At 67.9% G+C, this 16,737-nt stretch overlaps 1 protein-coding gene across 5 annotated transcripts; it reads left to right on the top strand.

Annotated features, from left to right (window-relative positions):
- Nucleotides 1-1,009: 1,009 nt before the first annotated feature.
- MAP7D1 (MAP7 domain containing 1) lies at nucleotides 1,010-16,342 on the top strand. 5 transcript variants are annotated; one of them, XM_058040436.1, is made up of 18 exons: nucleotides 1,010-1,072; nucleotides 7,105-7,902; nucleotides 8,007-8,075; nucleotides 9,091-9,254; nucleotides 9,568-9,682; nucleotides 11,557-11,667; nucleotides 13,012-13,134; nucleotides 13,259-13,401; nucleotides 13,506-13,639; nucleotides 13,734-14,113; nucleotides 14,190-14,364; nucleotides 14,430-14,589; nucleotides 14,841-14,945; nucleotides 15,068-15,121; nucleotides 15,223-15,280; nucleotides 15,362-15,479; nucleotides 15,554-15,744; nucleotides 15,818-16,342. In XM_058040436.1, exons 2-18 carry the CDS (start codon nucleotides 7,122-7,124, stop codon nucleotides 15,826-15,828), a joined length of 2,892 nt encoding a protein of 963 aa, XP_057896419.1. In that variant the 5' UTR covers nucleotides 1,010-1,072; nucleotides 7,105-7,121; the 3' UTR covers nucleotides 15,829-16,342. The 5 variants fall into 5 exon arrangements, with proteins under 5 accessions (XP_057896419.1, XP_057896421.1, XP_057896418.1 ...); XM_058040438.1 differs by lacking the exon at nucleotides 1,010-1,072 and adding an exon at nucleotides 1,089-1,214; XM_058040435.1 differs by lacking the exon at nucleotides 1,010-1,072 and adding an exon at nucleotides 1,493-1,584 and having other exon boundaries at nucleotides 14,199-14,364.
- Nucleotides 16,343-16,737: the final 395 nt, after the last annotated feature.

Below are 16,737 nucleotides of genomic sequence, written 5' to 3'. Positions count from 1 at the left end.
GTGCCAGGCTGTCCCAGAGCCCTGAGATGCTCATCTGCTCCAGGTGATGCTGTGGGACCCTTGGAGCATGTCATGGAGTGGCTCCAGTCCCGTTCTGCCAGATCCCGTGTGTGCCATGGAAATACAGAGCTGTGGGGCTGCTGCAGCCCCTTGGAGGCTCAGCCATCCAACAATGTGAGTGGGGCTGTTCCCCTTTCCTGTGCCAGGGCATATCCTGGCTTTGTGGGTTTGTTGGGACATTGCTCTCCCTGCCATCCTCCTGGGGTGCCCAGCTCCCAGAGCTGAGGCTTGGCCGTGCAGCATTCCCTGCTGGGGAGTCAGCTGGCAGGTGAGGCTGTGGGAGTTTCAGGAAGCCTCTGCTCTGTCTGAGCCAGGTGAGAGGGTGTAGGGCTAGAAGCTGTAGGAGGGTGATGATTTTAGGGTGATTTGGGGTGTAGGGCTACCCCTGCAGCATCACAGAGCGGGGCCGCCCCGTCTGCTGAGGAGCTCCTCATCCCTGACTCAGGAGAATGCACTTGCAAGGAAAAGGGCTGGGATTTCGGTAAACCTGTTTGCCTGGTAGGTGAGGGAGGATGAGTGGCAGGGGATCTCCTGGCCTGCGGTGACATCATCCCCAAACCAGGCATCTCTGATGGGTGCTGCCCGCAGATAACTAACTTGGTTCATCCACACACCCAGAGCCGGGCACGCTGCGGGATGCCTGGAGCAGGCTGGCCACGAGGCGGACAAGGACACGTCCCTGCCTCCCGGTGCCCCTGCAGCGCCTGGAGCCGTGCTCCTTCCGCAGCTGGTGCTGCCCACTCGTCCCTACCCCGGCCGTGCCGCTGCATTCCCGTCCAAGCAGGGCCCAAAGGGGTTCCAGCGCTGAGCGGGGGCCGCTGCTGCTGCCCGGGGAGCGGGAGAGGCCTCTGTTGTGTGCCGGTTACCGGGGCAGGGTGGGATGAGGGATGCGGGATGCGGGATGCGGGCGGGGGGAAGCCCCGCCAGCGGAGGCGGCTGCTGGCGGTGACTCAGGCTCACGTGTGCCGGGGAGCGGGGGAGCAGCAGCTCCGAGGCCTCTCCAACAGCTGAGGTGGGGCTCGGAAACGGGAAATCGGTGTCTTTTTGGGGTGCCTGAGGCTGGGGCAGCCGCTCCGGGTGGTGCTGGCTGTGCATCGCCCTGCTGCTCGGGGCGGGGCGTGTTTGCTTCGCGCGTGACCGGAGCATCGTAAAATGTGTGTGCGAGCCCCAAAATCTGGGAGAGCAGGGGCTGGAGGCGGGCGAGTGGCCGAGCAGAGCTGGGGGATGCTGAGCGCTGCGGGGACAGGCCCGAGGCGGGGGTGACGGGCGCGGGGTCCCAGCAGCGGCTGCGGGAGGAGCGGCGCCGGCTCGGGGCTGCGGGGCCGCGTCTGGAGCCGGGGCGAGGCGGAGCATCCCCCGGCCGCTCCCCCCGGCCGGGGCCGCGGGGCCGGGGCGGGGAGCGCCGAGCGTCCTCCCCCGCGGGCCGGGGGGAGCGGGGCTGGGCCAGCCCCTGCGCCTGCCGCGCCATGGAGCGGAGCTGCGCCGGGCGGGAGCCGCAGCCCCGGCCCCAGCCCCAGCCCCTCGGTAAGGATCCGCGGCGGCGGCGGCGGCGCCGGTACCGGCTCCGGGGGGTGCCCGGGCCCCCTCCCGCCCCGCGGGGCCGCAGGGAGTGGGAGTGCGGGTGCGGCCCGGGGCTGCGGGATGCGGCCCGGGGCTGCGGGGTCTGCCGGGGTGCGGGATGCGGCCCGCCGTGCCGGCGGAGATGCGGCGGCCGGGGGCGCGGAATGCGGCGGAGCGGAGCGGAGCGGGGCGGCGGCCCGGGGAGCTGGGGGGGGGCGAGGGGGGGGGAACGCGCTGCCGGGGCCGGGGAGGCTTCCCGGGAGGGACAAAGCCCGGGCACGGCCCTTCCATCTTGGGGAGGGCCGGAGCGGCCCCGGCCCCGCCGCCGGGGGGGTGCAGCGGGGCTGCCCTTGGGAAGCGCTGGGGGTGGCGGCGCCGGCGCCGCCCCGGCTCGTCCCCGCCGGCCGGTGGGCGATGCCCGCGGTGGGAGGCACCCGCTGCCCCCCTCCCCGCCGCGTGGGCTCGCGGCTCGTCCCGGCAGGGCCGGTCCCGCTGCCCCGGGATGAACCGGGCAGGGCGGCGGCGGCGGCGGGGCCGCGCTCGGGGCCGGGGCTGGCGCTGCCTCTCGGGGCTCCAGCGCAGCGCTCGCTGTGACTAAGCAGAGCTCCGCGGAGCCGCTTCCCACCGCGGGAGGAAGAGGAGAGGCGGCTCCCCTCCCCCTCGGCCCCAGCGCTCCATCGCCCGGGCCCGCGGACGGGGAGGGAGGGATGGCTGCGGCTCCCGGCGATGCTGGAAACCGGCGGCTCCCGCACCAGGCGGCCGCGGCTCCTGCCATCGCTGCCCGAAGGACGCGTCCTGCGCCAGACATGTTGTCTGAGTCCCGCTGTCTGTCCCCGCCGCCTTCCCGCCCGCCCTGGCCTGCCCGCTCGATGCTGTGGCGGCCCGGGGACCAGGGCTGGCTGCTCCCCGCCACCCTGTGGGTCACTGGCTGCTCTCCCGTGAGCACAGAATGGTGCTGAAGGAGCACGGGCGGTTTTGCACCGTGTCCTCCTTCAGGGACCATCCCTGCCCTGTCCCGTGTGGGTGACCTGCATGACTGGGCAGCCCGGGCTGCTTCCTGTCCTGCTGTCCTGATGTCGGAGCCACCAGCACGGATGGGATTTCACTCAAGGGACCAGGACCCACCATGTGTGGGGCAGCCAGTGGCACTGGAGGCTAGAAACTCCTGAAGGGCAGCCAGGGCAGGGTGTGACCTGCGGCGCTGCCCAGGTGGGCAGAGGGATGCAGTGCACAGAGGGATGAGGACCAAGGCAGGGAGCAGGCGGAGGTTTGTCCTTATCCAGGTTTCCCCCAGCTTCTCCAGCCCTTCTCCCTTGGCTCGGAGGAGAGGGAGGGCGAGCTGGTTGCCCGCCAGTGCCGTGTTTGGGAGCAGCAGCTCGGGAGTTCTCCCAGCGCGGGAGCCGCTGCTGCGAAACCGTCAGAGCAACGTGATGCGATGTGCAGAGCGGTGATGTGACAGTCCCGTGGTGCCATGTCCAAAATAGTTAGCACAGCTCTCGCTCCTTGGAGGGCTCTGAGCAGGGTCGGGCAGCCCCACAGGCAGCCTGCTGGGAACAGAGCTGGATCCTGCACGGCCCCAGCCCTGGTAGGTGCCACATCCGTGTTGTGAGGCACAGGACCTGTTTTTTGGGGGTGCTGACCTGCTCCCCAAGGGGCTGGATGCTGGCAGGCTCGGAGCCCCATGCCCTGCCTTCCAGCCAGGTTTCTGTTTCCCAGCACGGTGGTAGCAGACGGGTTTTCAGGAGCGCGCCTGGGCTGGCTGCCCTGGGCACCGGTGGCGCCGCACGGGTCGCCCCAAGGACGAGGGCACCTCCTGTCGCCACTGCCAGCGTGCCAGATGGATGGTGGGCAGGTGTTGCTGCCCCTGCCCTCGGGCTGCTTGGGCTTGCACTGTGACCACAGCCACGGTTTGCTCTGGGGGTGCTGGGGCAGCTGCGGCTCCAGCTCTTTCCTTCGTGTGTGTTTTAAACCCTGGAAACCCCCTGGCTCTGGCCTTGCTCTCGCCACAAGATCCCAAGTTCCCCTTGCTGCTCTCCAGCTCGGCACGTCACTGCTGGCTCTGGGAGCTCAGTGACCCCTGTCCTGGCCCAGGGGCTGGTGCAGCTCCCCCATGGCCGCCCCCATACCCCTGTTCCAGAGCCTTGGCAGCACAGAAACCCTGGGAAGGGAGGCTGGATATGCCTCTTTCTCCTGCCTGGCACCTGGGGCCCTCTGCCTGTCCCCTCCTGCCCTGCCCCAGCCTGTGCCCGAAGCAGGGCTGTGGGCACTGGTGGGGCACTGTGGCTGAAGCCTGGCAGCTGCCAGCTGTGTTTCACTGGCTCCAAGGTGGCGGGGAGAGGAGCCAGCCATGGTGACAGTGCCTGTGTGCCTGGGGACAGGCTGCAGGTGGCTGTCCCCGCTGAGGACAGGGTGTCATTGCTGATGGCAGCTGCCAGGGTGGCACAGGCCACTCCTAAAGCAGGGGCTGCTGGCATTGCCCATATCTCCCTGCCCAGGCATGTGAGCCAGCACTGAGGCTGCGTGTCAGTGCTGAATAGTGGGGACGTGTTGGGAATGTGCTGTGGACGTTCCAGGGATGTGTCAGGAGCACTTGCTCACTGCCCCTGTCATCCAGGTGTGGGGGTTGCTGCAGCACAGGATATCCCAGGAGCTGGGTGGGACAGGGCAGGGCTCAGCCCCAAGGCACGTCTGAGTGTGGAGCTGGGGGTGGGATCAGGGGCAGCACTGGGGCTTGGAGCACCCTCAGGGCTTGGAGCATGCTGGTGCATGCCACAGTGCTGTGGTGGCCTCAGGCAGAATGGACACCAGCACCCACAGAGCCATCCCTGCTCTGTGGCCACGGCAAGGAGAGACTCAGGAACCCATCCCCATGGGGCTGCTGTCAAGGCAGGGGAGGCAGCTGGGAACAGCTGCACCAGGGAGGGCCTGAGGGTGCATTGCACACATGGATGTCCCCAGGGCTGTGGGGAGCAGCCCTGCAGGGCCAGCAGTGGCTTTTTGGGCTGGCCTCAGGGTCTCGTCCTTGGCACAGCAGGGATGTGCAATGGCCAGGCTGGCTGGGCACTGTGACGCCAGCACCTCTGGGTGGCTTTCACTGCTCAGCAATGACCTCCAGTGCACCATCAGCCCTGCTGATGCCCCGTGCCCTGCTGGGCACTGCACATGGAGCTGCCTGTGGCTGCCCTGGCTGTGCTGCAGAGCAGGAACACAAAGGATCCGGAGCTGAGGGGAGCTGAGGTGACACCGGGCGCTGCCCCCCCGTCCTTTTGGGCAGTGCCCTGCAGGGACAGTTAACGAGGGCCGCCGGTCCGAGCAGCGCCCACGGGCCTCGATGTGCTCTCGCTTCACGGCACCGGGATCTGCCTGCGCCTGGCTGAGCATCCCCGGCCATGTGCCGGCCAAGGAGCCGCGCTGCGCCGGGCACTGCCGCGCTGGCCGTGCCGCTGGTGGCACCAGTGCCAAAGGCACCCGTGGGAGAGCAGGACGGGCTGGGTGCTGTGGCATTGAGGGCAGCACTGTGCTGGTGGCAGCGCCGCGGGGCTGGGTGCTGCAGGGCAGCCGTGCCTGCGTGTCTGGGGGGACGGGAGCTAATCCGTGTGGAATGCCCCGGCCGGGGGAGAGGGGACGCCCGCGCCGCCTGGGCGCAGGCAGCGTTGGGTTTCAGGGCAGCTGCCGTGCTGGAGCAGCGACAGGGACAGATGGTGGCAGCCCTCCCTGCCCCACCTTGGGGGGCTTGGCCGTGCCCACAGCCCTGCCCTGGCCACAGGTGCTGTTGTCTCTCTGGCCATGGGGCAGGGCTGCCCAGGGCTCTGTGCCTGGCTGTGTGGAGTGGCAGGAGCGCCCACTGTCCCCTGCCAGTGCTTCCCACACGCCCAGGGCTCTCTGAGGTATTTCCATCTGCTCAGGGGATCAGCCTGGCCTTGATGCTTTCACACCCTGTGGGCAGCGCTTGGCTGTGCCACCATAGTGGTCACCCCTCCCAGCTGGTACACACGCGGTGACACTGCAGGTGCCATCCCGGGATCGGGCACCTGGCGGCTGCCAAGCCCTGCTGCCTGTGGCTGCCCATCTGAGGCAGCCCCGGGGGGACAGAGCAGGGCACCCCCCAGTCCCAGCCCCTCACCAGGCCGATGGCTGCCTCGCAGGGCGCAGCGCTGGGGACATGGGATGTGCAGGATCGGGGCCAGGGGATGGGCTGGCTTCCTGCAGCACTAAATACCCGGAAGGTCTGCGGGGGGGCCGGGGCTGCCTGTGTCCCCACCGAGTCCAGGGTGGGGGAGCCCTGCTGGCACTGCCCTGCCCTGGGGGCTGCAGCAGCACCCCCAGCCCCTCTCCGGGGACCAGGGGACACGGGGTGTGCCCATGCTGTCAGTGCAGGAGGCTGGCAGTGCCCAGTGCCTGTTTGGGCAGCCTGGGCTGACCCTGGCTTGGAGCACTGCAGCACGGGGTGGGTGAGGAGCTCTAGGGTGGGTGAGGAGCCGTGGGATGGGCGAGGAGCGGCGCCGGCTGTGTTTGCAGAGCCCACGCTTTGCCCCTCGCTGAGGGTTGTGGAGAGCTCTGCAAACACGGCTGAGCCGTGTGTGACATCAGCTGGTGGTGGCTGCTGGTCACTGGGGTTCTGCCATCCCCCCCTGCAACCAGGGGCTCGCTGCAGTGCTGTCCGTGGGGCTGGACCTGTGTGTCCTGGGGTGGGTCTGGCATCATCCTGGCCAGGAGTGACAGTGCTGTCACTGCATGGGGGTTGGAGTTGGGATCCTGGCAAGTACTGAAGGGTTTGTTTGCAGAGGGCTGATAATGGGGGCTGGGGGAGTCACCACCACCGTTGTCACTGTGGACACTCCTGACACCACTTCTACAGAGGGCACGTGCCATGGCACTGCCAGGCGCTGGCACCACCTTGGGCTGTGCTCAGGGTGCCCAGGGGTCACCCAGAACAGGGGACACCCCCCAGGCTGCCGGCCCCACGCGGGGAGGGGGCTCTGTCTGGCAGCCTGGTGTGCATTCCTGGGCCATGAGTTCATGGCTGCGGGTCCGTGGGGGCCACGGGCTGTCAGGGCTGTCACGGTGACGTCAGGCCAGGCCCGCGCCCATCCTGCCTCCGGCCGTGCCGCGGAAGCCTCGACGTCCTCGTGCCCTGGGGACAGTGGCAGGGGACTCTGTGGGTCCCTGTGCCCCTGGGGGGTCTCTGGCCCCGTGTGCCCCCACGGGTGGCAGCTGCCAGGGGATGAAGGGCAGCTTTGTGGTGGCAGTGCCTGGCGGAGCCCGGCTGTCCCTCTGTGCATTGTGTGCCCAGCGCCTGGCACCCGCTGCGGGTCCCCCCAGCATTGGGGCAACAGCAGCAGGGCTGAGGTGGGGTCCCACTGCCCTCCCCAGCCTTGCTCCCGAGGTTGTGTTTGGGGGCACAGGGCTGTGTTTGGGCAGGATGGGTCTTCCACAGGCTTCCCCAGCTGAGTGACCTTGTGTTCTGCTCTGTCCCTCTTGCAGGGAAGCCACCATCCCCGATGGGAGACAGCGTCCCCCCACCCTCCGTGCCACCCCCTGCACCTGGGGGTGCCCTGCAGGGAGAGCGCAGCTTCCCCCAGCGTGACCGACCGGGCCCTCCAGATGTCATCCCCTCAGAAAAGACCGTCCCACCCGTCCCTGCAGCCATCAGCCCCTCTGTCCCTGCAGCCATCAGCCCCTCTGAGAAGAAGATTGTCCCTCCTGTCCCTGCCGCCATCAGCCCCTCTGAGAAGAAGATTGTCCATCCTGTCCCTGCAGCCATCAGCCCCTCTGTCCCTGCAGCCATCAGCCCCTCTGAGAAGATCATCCCACCCGTCCCTGCAGCCGTGCCCCCCTCCCACCAGCCCGTGTGCCCCCCGGCTGTGATGCCCCTCTCTGACAGCAGCCCTCTGCAGCGTGACCGACCCGGCCCTCCAGCCGTGGCACTGCCAGCACAGCCCGTGTCCCCCAGCCCTGCCACTGCGGTCCCCTCAGCACAGAGTGTTCCCCCCCGGGGTGACCAGTCCCCCCCTGGACCCCCAAAGCCGCCAGGGATGGAGCACCCCAAGGAAGAGGCGCTGTCCCACCCCCCTGGCCAGCCTGTCCCTGCCCACGCTGCTGCCCCGTGCTCCGTGGAGACCCTGCCCCACGGGAGCCAGCCCCCAGCCCCAGCTGCCACCGAGGGGGCCCCTCCTGATGCCAAGAGCTCCCTGGGTGCCACAGCTGGGCCCTCAAAGGACGTGAGCCCCCGGAGCAGCCGCCCCTCAGCGTCTCCTGCCGCCAGTCCCCGGCCCAAGCAAGGTGGGTGCCAGGAGGTTGTGGTGCTCCGGTGATGCTGCACCCCGTGGGCACCATCGATGCCTGGTGGGGCTGGGCACTGCCCTGACGGTGTTTCCCCTCTGCAGATGCCCAGAAAGCCCAGGCAAGGCACAAGCAGGCGAAGGAGCGGCGCGAGGAGCGGGCCAAGTACCTGGGTATGGAGCTGGGAGGGAAAGTGCGTGGCGGGGGGGAAGGCAGGGGCTAAGGAGCTTTGCTGGGTCATGGGCAATCCCATTAGCTGTGGTGAGCTGAGCCTGGGTGCGAACTGCACTGCTGGCAGCTCTGCCCACCAGGCACACCGCTGATTCCCTGGCACAGCACTGACCCCTGGGCACAGCACTGACCCCTAGGCACACTGCTGTGCCCCAGACATGCTGCTGACCCCCGGGCACACCACTGACCCCCAGGCACACCACTGACCCTTAGGCACATTACTGACCCCCAGGCATGCTGCGAACTGCACTGCTGGCAGCTCTGCCCACCAGGCCCACTGCTGATTCCCTGGCACAGCACTGACCCCTGGGCACACCACTGACCCCTGGGCACACCACTGACCCCCAGGCACACCACTGACCCCAGACATGATGGTGACCCTTAGGCACACTGCTGACCCCCCCAGGCACACTGCTGACCCCTGGGCACACCACTGATTCCCCAGCACACTGCTGACCCCCGAGCATGCTGCTGACCCCTGGGCACACTGCTGACCCCCGGGTACGCTGCTGACCCCCCAACACACCACTGACCCCCAGGCATTCTGCTGACCCCCAGACATGCTGCTGGCCCCCCAGCACACACTGTTGCTCCCTGCAGGTGCCACCAGCCCCGTTCCCCGGCTCTGCCGTGTGCAGGCAGCCCCAGCAGCCCCGCAGTGGCTCGGGGCAGCGGGCGAGCAGGGCCCCTGCGCTGAGCATGGGGCCTCCTTGTCCCCGCGCTCTTTCCACCCTCATTCCCCCATTGTTCGCCGCGCGCCTCGGCGGGCTCCCGGCGGGCTCCCGGCCTTCCTTTTGTCCTGGCCCAAACCCCTCCCTCGCCGGCCGGCCCTGATGCTGCCTGCCCTGCCTGCCCCGGCCGGCCCGTGGCCCCACGCCACCCGCATGGGCACGCGGTCCCGGCACGGCGCTGCCCAGCGCTGTGCCCCCGGTGCCACCCCGCCGCTGTGCCCCGCAGCTGCCAAGCGGGTGCTGTGGCTGGAGAAGGAGGAGAAGGCGCGGCTGCTGCGGGAGAAGCAGCTGGAGGAGCGGCGCAAGCGGCTGGAGGAGCAGCGGCTGCGGGCGGAGAAGCGCCGGGCGGTGCTGGAGGAGCGGCAGAGGCAGAAGCTGGAGAAGAATAAGGTGGGGATGGGGATGGGTATCAGGGGGCCGGGGTGGCACGTGGGATGCGATCCCCGAGGAGTTCTCGTGGCTCCAGCAGCCCTTCAGGAGATGCTGCTTTGGGAGGTGCCCGCTGTACCCATCCTCTGCTGTCCCTCCTTCCTGTGCTGTGCCCAGCTTCTCAGCACACGTGCTGTGGCCAGGGCAGGCATCACTGTCCTGTCCCCCTCCAAGCACCCCAATCTCTGCCATGGCCTCATGCTGGGGGGCTCTGGCTGGCCCCAGCCCTGCTCCCTCAGCTGCTGGGCTCAGCCTGTCCCTCTCCCTCGGGCAGGAGCGCTACGAGGCAGCGATCCAGCGGTCGGTCAAGAAGACGTGGGCAGAGATCCGGCAGCAGCGGTGGTCCTGGGCTGGGGCCCTGCACCACGGCTCCCCTGCACACAAGGATGGTGAGTGCTGGGCTGGGCACAGGCACCTGGGCACCCTGGGGCAGCTGGGCATCTCTCTGCCAGCCCTCAAACCCAGCTCAGCCCCGCTTGGTGGGCTGGGCACAGGTACCTGGGGACCCACATGGCTCTGACAGCTGTGGGGGCAGCTGGGCATCTCTCTACCAGCCCTCAAACTCAGCCCCACTTGGTGGGGCATGCTGCCATCGCTCTGGGCTGTGCTGGGGACTGATGGGGTCCCGTGGCTGTTCCCTGCTCCTGTAGGGCTGGGTGTAAGCTGAAGGCTGTGTGTCACAGTCCCTGTTCCACGCAGAGACCTGCCTGGGGGCAGCCCTGGCTGCTCAGCATGCCATGGCCACGCTGCCAGGTGTCCAGCAGCTGTGAAGCGCCCCTGGCCCCAGGGCTGTGGGGCTGCACGAGGCCTCTGCAGGCTCTGGTTGGGGTCTGTGCTGTGGCGTGTCCCCTTGTCCCCCAGCTGGGTGGGGGCAGTGCTTGGCCCCTCCAGGTCCAGTCTGGAGGTGACCATGGCTGTATGTGTGGCTGCAGAAGTTGGTGCTGCTCCGTGGGGGCTTCTTAGGGACACCCTGCACGATTCAGCACTTGGACAAGTGGAGGTCTCCACTGTCCCCTGACTGCTGTGCTGTGCTGGCAGGTGCCATCACTGTCTGGCATGGATGGTGACATAGAGGAGTGCACTGAGAGGAACTGTCAGGCCTTCGTGTGCCACGGGGCAGCTGTAGTGGCCCTGGCTGTACCTGGCCAAGTTGTGTGCAGGTGTTGTGTTCCTGGCTGTACCTTGCCAGGCTTTGTACAGGTTCCTGGCTGTACCTGGCCAGGCTGTGTGCAGGTGTTGTGTTCCTGGCTGTACCTGGCCGGGCTGTTACAGGTATTGTGTTCCTGGCTGTACCCAGCCAGACTGTGTACAGGTGTTGTGTGCACTGGCACCGTGTGCCCAGTGCTGTGTGTTCAGGTGTTGCATGCCCGGCTGTACCTGGCTGGGCTGTGTGTACAGGCTCCACCTTCTGGCACGTGGCTCGTGGCACGCTCAGGGTGTCTCTGGTGCAGCACCTGGCAGGGTCTGGCAAGGGGACACCTTCCCCTGCCACTTGCCATCGGGATGAGCTGCTGGAGCTGCTGCCAGCTGTCACTCACCAATCTCCCGTCTCCACCAACCCTGATCTTCCCTGGCTGTTTGTCCAGAGCAGCCAGGCAGGGTGGGGAGATCCCAGCTACCTGTGGAGGTGCTGCCAGCCACCAGCCCTGTCCTGGCAGTGCCATAGTGACCCAGCACCGGTGTGATGTTGTCTCTGTCTGTCTGGACCTGCTGTCCTCACCCTGCTCCCCCAGGGTGGATGCTCGCCTGGTGCTGCCGAGGTCCCCGGCCACCCGCTCCTGATTCCCAGGACTGTGTTTGGGAAAATTGTTGTAGCAGGGCCTGGGAGCCTCCCTGGCTCTCTGAGGATGAGATCCCTGCATGATCCCAGCATGACCCTGCAGGGTTCAGACGCTGCCATACTGAATGCCAGTGCTGTGTGTCGTGTCCCCAGACACCAGTGTCTCCTCTGGCCCCACTCTGTGCCGTGTCCCTGGATTCCAGCATCTCCTGTCCCACTCTGTGCCGTGTCCCCAGACTCCAGCATCTCCTCTCACATTCTGTGTTGTGTCCCTGGATTCCAGCATCTCCTGCCCCACACTGTACCATGTCCCTGGATTCCAGCATCTCCTGTCCCATCCTGTGCTGTGTCCCTGGACTCCAGCATCTCCCCTGGTCGTTCCACTTCTGCCCCAGTGCCCTGGCACGTCCGTGCATGCTGCATGTGGGGGGCCTGGCCCCGGCCCCGGGACCTTAATGCCCTTGTGTCTTTTCCCTCCTCCAGGTGCGAGCCGGTGCTCGGTGTCCGCTGTAAACCTCCCCAAACACGTCGACTCTATAATCAACAAGCGGCTCTCCAAATCCTCCGCCACCCTCTGGAACTCTCCCAGTAGAAGTAAGAGCCCTTTGCGTTTGCCCCAGCGCAGGGGGCACAGCCAGGCCCCCGCCCAGTGCTGGGGACCCCCGATGCCAGGGTCCCCCACGCCCAGGTGCCCGCGGAGAGAGGAGAAGCCGTTTGCTGTTTGGGGGAGGAGGCTGGAACCGCCCGGTGGCTCCTTGAGGCTGTGTGGGCTGGGAGGAGAAGGAAGAGGAGGAGGAGGAGGAATGGCAGCCCCATGGGGCGCCAGGATGAGCAGGGAGCTTGGCTCCCTGCCCCAGGGCAGCTCTGGTGGGTGCTGGTGCAGCCGCAGAGGGGCTGCCTGTCACCTGCCCTCCTGGGGCTGGGCACAGTGCCAGCGCCCCTCAGGCTCCTGGGTGCCACAGAGCCCTGTGGCCGTGGTGGTGCTGCAAGGTCATGCTGGCCCTGGGAGCGCTGCCCAGGGCTGCAGCCGTGCCAGAGGGATGTGTCCAACAGAGGGATGTGTCCAGTGCTGTTGTGTTTCGGGGTTGCCTGGCGATGGGCGCCTTCCCGGACGGGTATAAATAGCCAGAGCAGCTGACGCCGGTGGCTGTGGTGACGCAGGCAGCTCCCACCGCCCTGTGGGGGCTCAGCCCAGGGACAGGCACCTGGGGGCTGTCAGCACTGCCCCGGTGGGAGCAGCATCTCCCTGCGCCCGTGCCAGACCTGCCACCCTGTCCCCCTGCAGCGTCCATGGCTCTGTGCTCTCCCCTCCCAGCAGCCGGTGCTGCCCCTGGCCTGGTGCCCAGTGGAGAGGGGCAGAGGGGCCCTGTCTCCATGGGTGGTTCCCGTGCGCCACAGGGTGTTTGGTGACGTGTGCTCAGCTTGGTGCCCAGCTGAGCCAGCTGTGTGGCCAGCCATCGCCGTTCCATGGGTGCTGTAATCCCGGCCTGGTGATTTAGCACAGCTCCCGTGGGATGAGGGCACACTGTGGTGTCCCCCAGGCAGCTGGCACGTGCCAGGGCCTTGCTCACACAGGACAGGGGCACAAAAGAGTGCCATGGCTGGGTACAAGGAGAAGGCAGAGCAGGGGGGCTGCTGTCACCAGAGTGAGACCTGGTACACGGTGACTGCGGTGTCCACTGGACACAAGGGCACCGTTGTCGTCATGCCACAGCGCCGTCTACAGACACCCACACCCACCCACGGGCACGGCCCTTCATCCTGCTCGGCTCTGTGGGGACCCCTCCCCAGCACAGCCAAGCTCTGGGCACTCCTGGAACTGTGCATGCGCCGTGGTATTGCTGCAGACCCATGGCTGCTCCCTCCCCGCGGCGGCTGTGAGGGCAGGACTGCAGTCTGGAGCTTTGTGGTGCACTAATGGCCCCTCTCCCTCCCCAGACCGGAGCTTGCAGCTGAGCCCGTGGGAGAGCAGCATCGTGGACCGGCTGATGACGCCCACCCTGTCCTTCCTGGCGCGCAGCCGGAGCGCCGTGACGCTGGCTGGCAATGGCAAGGAGCAGGGTGAGCCGCAGGGGTCAGGGACACGCGGCTCCTGGCACAGGCAACCAGCATGAGGGAGCCTGCAGTCAGTGGGCAGCTGGCATTGGTGCCGGGCTCCATCCTGACCCTGCTCGCTCTCCCCCAGTGCCCGTGTGCCCCCGCTCAGCCTCCGCCAGCCCCCTCAGCCCCTGCCACAACCACCGCCTGCCGCACCGCTGCTGGGAGCGCCGGAAGGCGGCCGCCGCCAGCCCCGACGTGACACCGCGCCGCAGGACCGAGCCCTCGCCCGTGAGTGCCACCTCCCCGCGGTGCCAGGGCAGCTGTGGGGCACGGCATGGCTTCCCGCCAAGCCCAGCACTGATGCCATCTCTGTCTGTCCTTGGCCGGAGCAGAAGAAGAAGGAGAAGAAGGAGAAGGATCGGGAGAATGCCAAGGAGCGCAGCGCCCTGTCCCGCGAGCGCAGCCTCAGGAAGCGGCAGTCACTGCCGGCAGCACAGCCCCGGCTCCTGCCTGCGGCTGACAGCAGGTCGGGACCCCCACCCACCCTGAGGCTTCCCAGCCTCAGGGGAACCCGAGGGCTGCCCCAGCCCCACTAACACTGTCTCTTGCTCTGTTTGCAGCCCCGGCCCCAAGAACCGTACCTCATCCCCTGCCGCACCCAAGAACCGTCCTTCATCCCCTGCCACCCCCAAGAACCGTCCCTCATCCCCTGCCACCCCCAAGAACCGTCCCTCGTCCCCTGCCACCCCCAAGAACCGTCCCTCGTCCCCTGCCACCCCCAAGGCCCGCCCGGCGTCCCCCAGCCCAGCCCTCAGCTCTCCCCACAAGCCGCCCCTGCCTCGAAGCGTCCATTCCTCCCCCAAGGTGCGGGCCAGGGCTCGGGAGGAGCGGGGGGAGCAGGAGGGCCAGGCCAAGACAAGGGAGAGGAAGGAGGAGGAGCGGGGTCCGGCACCCCCAGCCCTTCCTGAGCCCCCCAAGGTGCCCGCAGAGCCGACAGCAGGTGGGTGCAGTGTCACCAGGGAAGCTGCAGGGCTGGGAGAAGCCAGAGCAGCCCTGACACTGCCTGCCTCCCCCAGGCCCCCCAGTCCCTGCAGTCTCCGGTCCTGTGCCAGCCAGCCCCCCAGCCAGACCCCCGGCTGGCACCACGGACCGGGAGGAGGCTGCCCGGCTGTTGGCAGAGAAACGCCGCCAGGCCCGGGAGCAGCGGGAGCGGGAGGAGCGGGAGCGCCGGGAGCAGGAGGAGCAGGAGAGGTGGGTGTTGTCCCCTTGGCCCCCAGCCCCGTGCTCCGGCCGTGCTCAGGGCTCCCTCCCCGCAGGCGGGCGCAGGAGGAGCGGGCACAGCGGGCGGCCGAGGAGCAGAGTCGGAGGGAGGCCCTGGCGCGGCAGCGGGAGGAGGAGCGGCGGCTGCAGGAGGAACGAGAGGCCCAGGAGAGAGCCCGGGCTGAGCGAGAGGAGGTGGAGCGGCTGCAGAGACAGGTGGGGGTGACAGAGTTTGGGGGAAAGGGGCTGCAGGAGGTGGGGGACAAAGGCGGGGATGGGAGGAAGGCAGGGATGTTCTCCTGTGATTCACTCTCGTGAGAACCAGCCCAGCTTCTCAAGGCCCAGGGTGGCAGGAGGGAACATGGGGCAGGGCTGTGCTGAGCTGTCCAGGCAGCACATCCCCACAGTCCCTGCCCCATCCCTTTCCCCCATCACATCTCATCCCTTCCTGCCCTGCTGTGGCACAGAAGGAAGAGGCCGAGGTGCGGGCACGCGAAGAGGCCGAGCGGCAGCGCCTGGAGCGGGAGAAGCACTTCCAGCGTGAGGAGCAGGAGCGGCTGGAGAGGAAGAAGGTGAGGCTGGGGGGCATCTCCAGCCATGGGGCACGGCAGGTTTTTCCCTGGAAGGGATCCTGCCTGGCACCAGGGCGGGTCTGGGTGGTCAGGGCCGTGTGTGAGTCCCTGTGTGACCGCAGCGCCTGGAGGAGATCATGAAGAGGACGCGCAAGTCGGACGCAGCAGACACCAAGGTGGGAGCCTGTCCTCTGTCCTGGGGCACTGGGGACTTGGGCACTCGACAGAGCCCTCCTGCCCCTGCCTGCAGCCTCTCACAGCTCTCCTGTCCCTGCAGAAGAAGGACGACAAGAAGGTGGTGAACGGGAAAGCAGCCGAGCAGGAAGATGTCCCAGGTGTGTGGGCACCCCGGGCTGCTTCCCCCAGCCATGCTCTGGCCCGGGCCATGGCTGAGCCAGGTTCTGCCTTGTCCTCAGGCCGCGAGAAGCACCTGGGGCCAATCCCCAAGGCAGAGGAGCTCCCTGAGACAGAGACCCCAAGTGCAGGGACGCCGGGGGGAACAAAGGGCTTGGTGGGCGAGGGGCTGCAGCCAAGGTGAGCATGGGGACACCGAGGGGGAGCCGGGGGGCACCGGGGCCGGGGCTGAGCCCAGCCCTCCCATCCTGCAGCTCCAAGGAGGCGGCAGCCCTGGTGAACGGCATGCAGCCCGGCAAGCATGAGAACGGCTTCTCGGGCACCGAGGGCTCCAAGGAGCTGCGGGATCTGTCCCACCATGGTGGCAGCCCCGGCAGCATCATCCCCTTTGGTGACAAGGAGCCCTTCCTCAAGCAGGCCGTGGTGAAGCCGCCGCAAGTGACAGGTGAGCAGCGGGAGGGGTGTGGGGGGACGCTGCTGTGAGCACCCCAAGCTCACAGCGCTCTCCCCACCCACAGAGGTGCTGTGAGGGCCTGGCCGATGTCCCCAGGGGCCAGTGCCCGCGCCCTGACCCCGGTGGCCCACGCAGATCTGTAGCTGTCGTCACAACACGACCCTCGCTGCTCCTCCCGGGCGCCCGGGGGCTGCAGGGCCCCGGCGAGGACGCCTGGCTCCTCTCTTCGTTCTCGTTTTTATTTCGTTTTGTTGGGTTTTTTTTATTTTAAACATGCACCTTATCAGACTGACAGCCCACCCTCGCAGCCTGCCGGAGCCGCCCCAGACGTGTGGTGTAATGATGTAGTTATTTAACTCGCTGGGTACAACGTCTGTGAATACTGTAAATAGAGCCGGCCGGGCGTGCGGATGCTCTGCGGGGCTCGGGGCTGGGGGGAAGCCGTGTCACAGCTCCCGGTGCCCACGTTCCCCCGCATGTCCGTGTGTCCAGTGTCCCCGGGCCCGGCCGGCACCACGCTGCTCTGTGCCCTTGTGACAGTGTTATGCATCCAGACAACCTTTGACAACAATTAAAAGTGGACAATGCCCTCGGCGTGCCTCTTTGTGTCCGGGGAGGGGACTGGGCTGGGCTGGGCTGGGCTGGGCTGGGTATAGCAGGGCAGGGCCGGGCAGGGCCGGGCAGGGCTGGGCTGGGTATAGCAGGGCAGGGCCGGGCAGGGCTGGGCTCTCTCCCGGCCCCCAGAGCAGCGGGGCAGGTTCGCCCCTGCGCCCGGGCTCGCCCCCAGCGCTGCCCGCTCCATCGCTTCTGTCGGGGCAAACCTCATCCCGGCGGCCCCACCCGCAAGCAGGGCCCTGTCCCATGGCTGCCCCTTCCCTGCCGGGCCCTCGGGAGCCGCACGTGGGACAAACCGGGAGGGTTACAATAGGGCTGGACGGGAGAGGGCCCGCAAGGCCCATTCGGTGAGGGCCGCACCGCGCCCTG

This window comes from Melospiza georgiana, chromosome 24, assembly GCF_028018845.1.
Source record: "Melospiza georgiana isolate bMelGeo1 chromosome 24, bMelGeo1.pri, whole genome shotgun sequence".
Classification (NCBI taxonomy): Eukaryota; Metazoa; Chordata; class Aves; order Passeriformes; family Passerellidae; genus Melospiza; species Melospiza georgiana.
The sequence above is the reverse complement of the archived record's forward strand: the minus strand, read 5'-3'. Positions and strand labels throughout refer to the sequence as shown.

Coding starts and splice junctions, on each gene's coding strand:
- MAP7D1 (XM_058040434.1), top strand. CDS start 1,527: ATGGAGCGGAGCTGCGCCGGGCGGGAGCCGCAGCCCCGGCCCCAGCCC. Junction 13,135..13,258: donor TGGCAATGGCAAGGAGCAGG/GTGAGCCGCAGG, acceptor GCTCTCCCCCAG/TGCCCGTGTGCCCCCGCTCA. Junction 14,946..15,067: donor AGCGGCTGGAGAGGAAGAAG/GTGAGGCTGGGG, acceptor GTGTGACCGCAG/CGCCTGGAGGAGATCATGAA.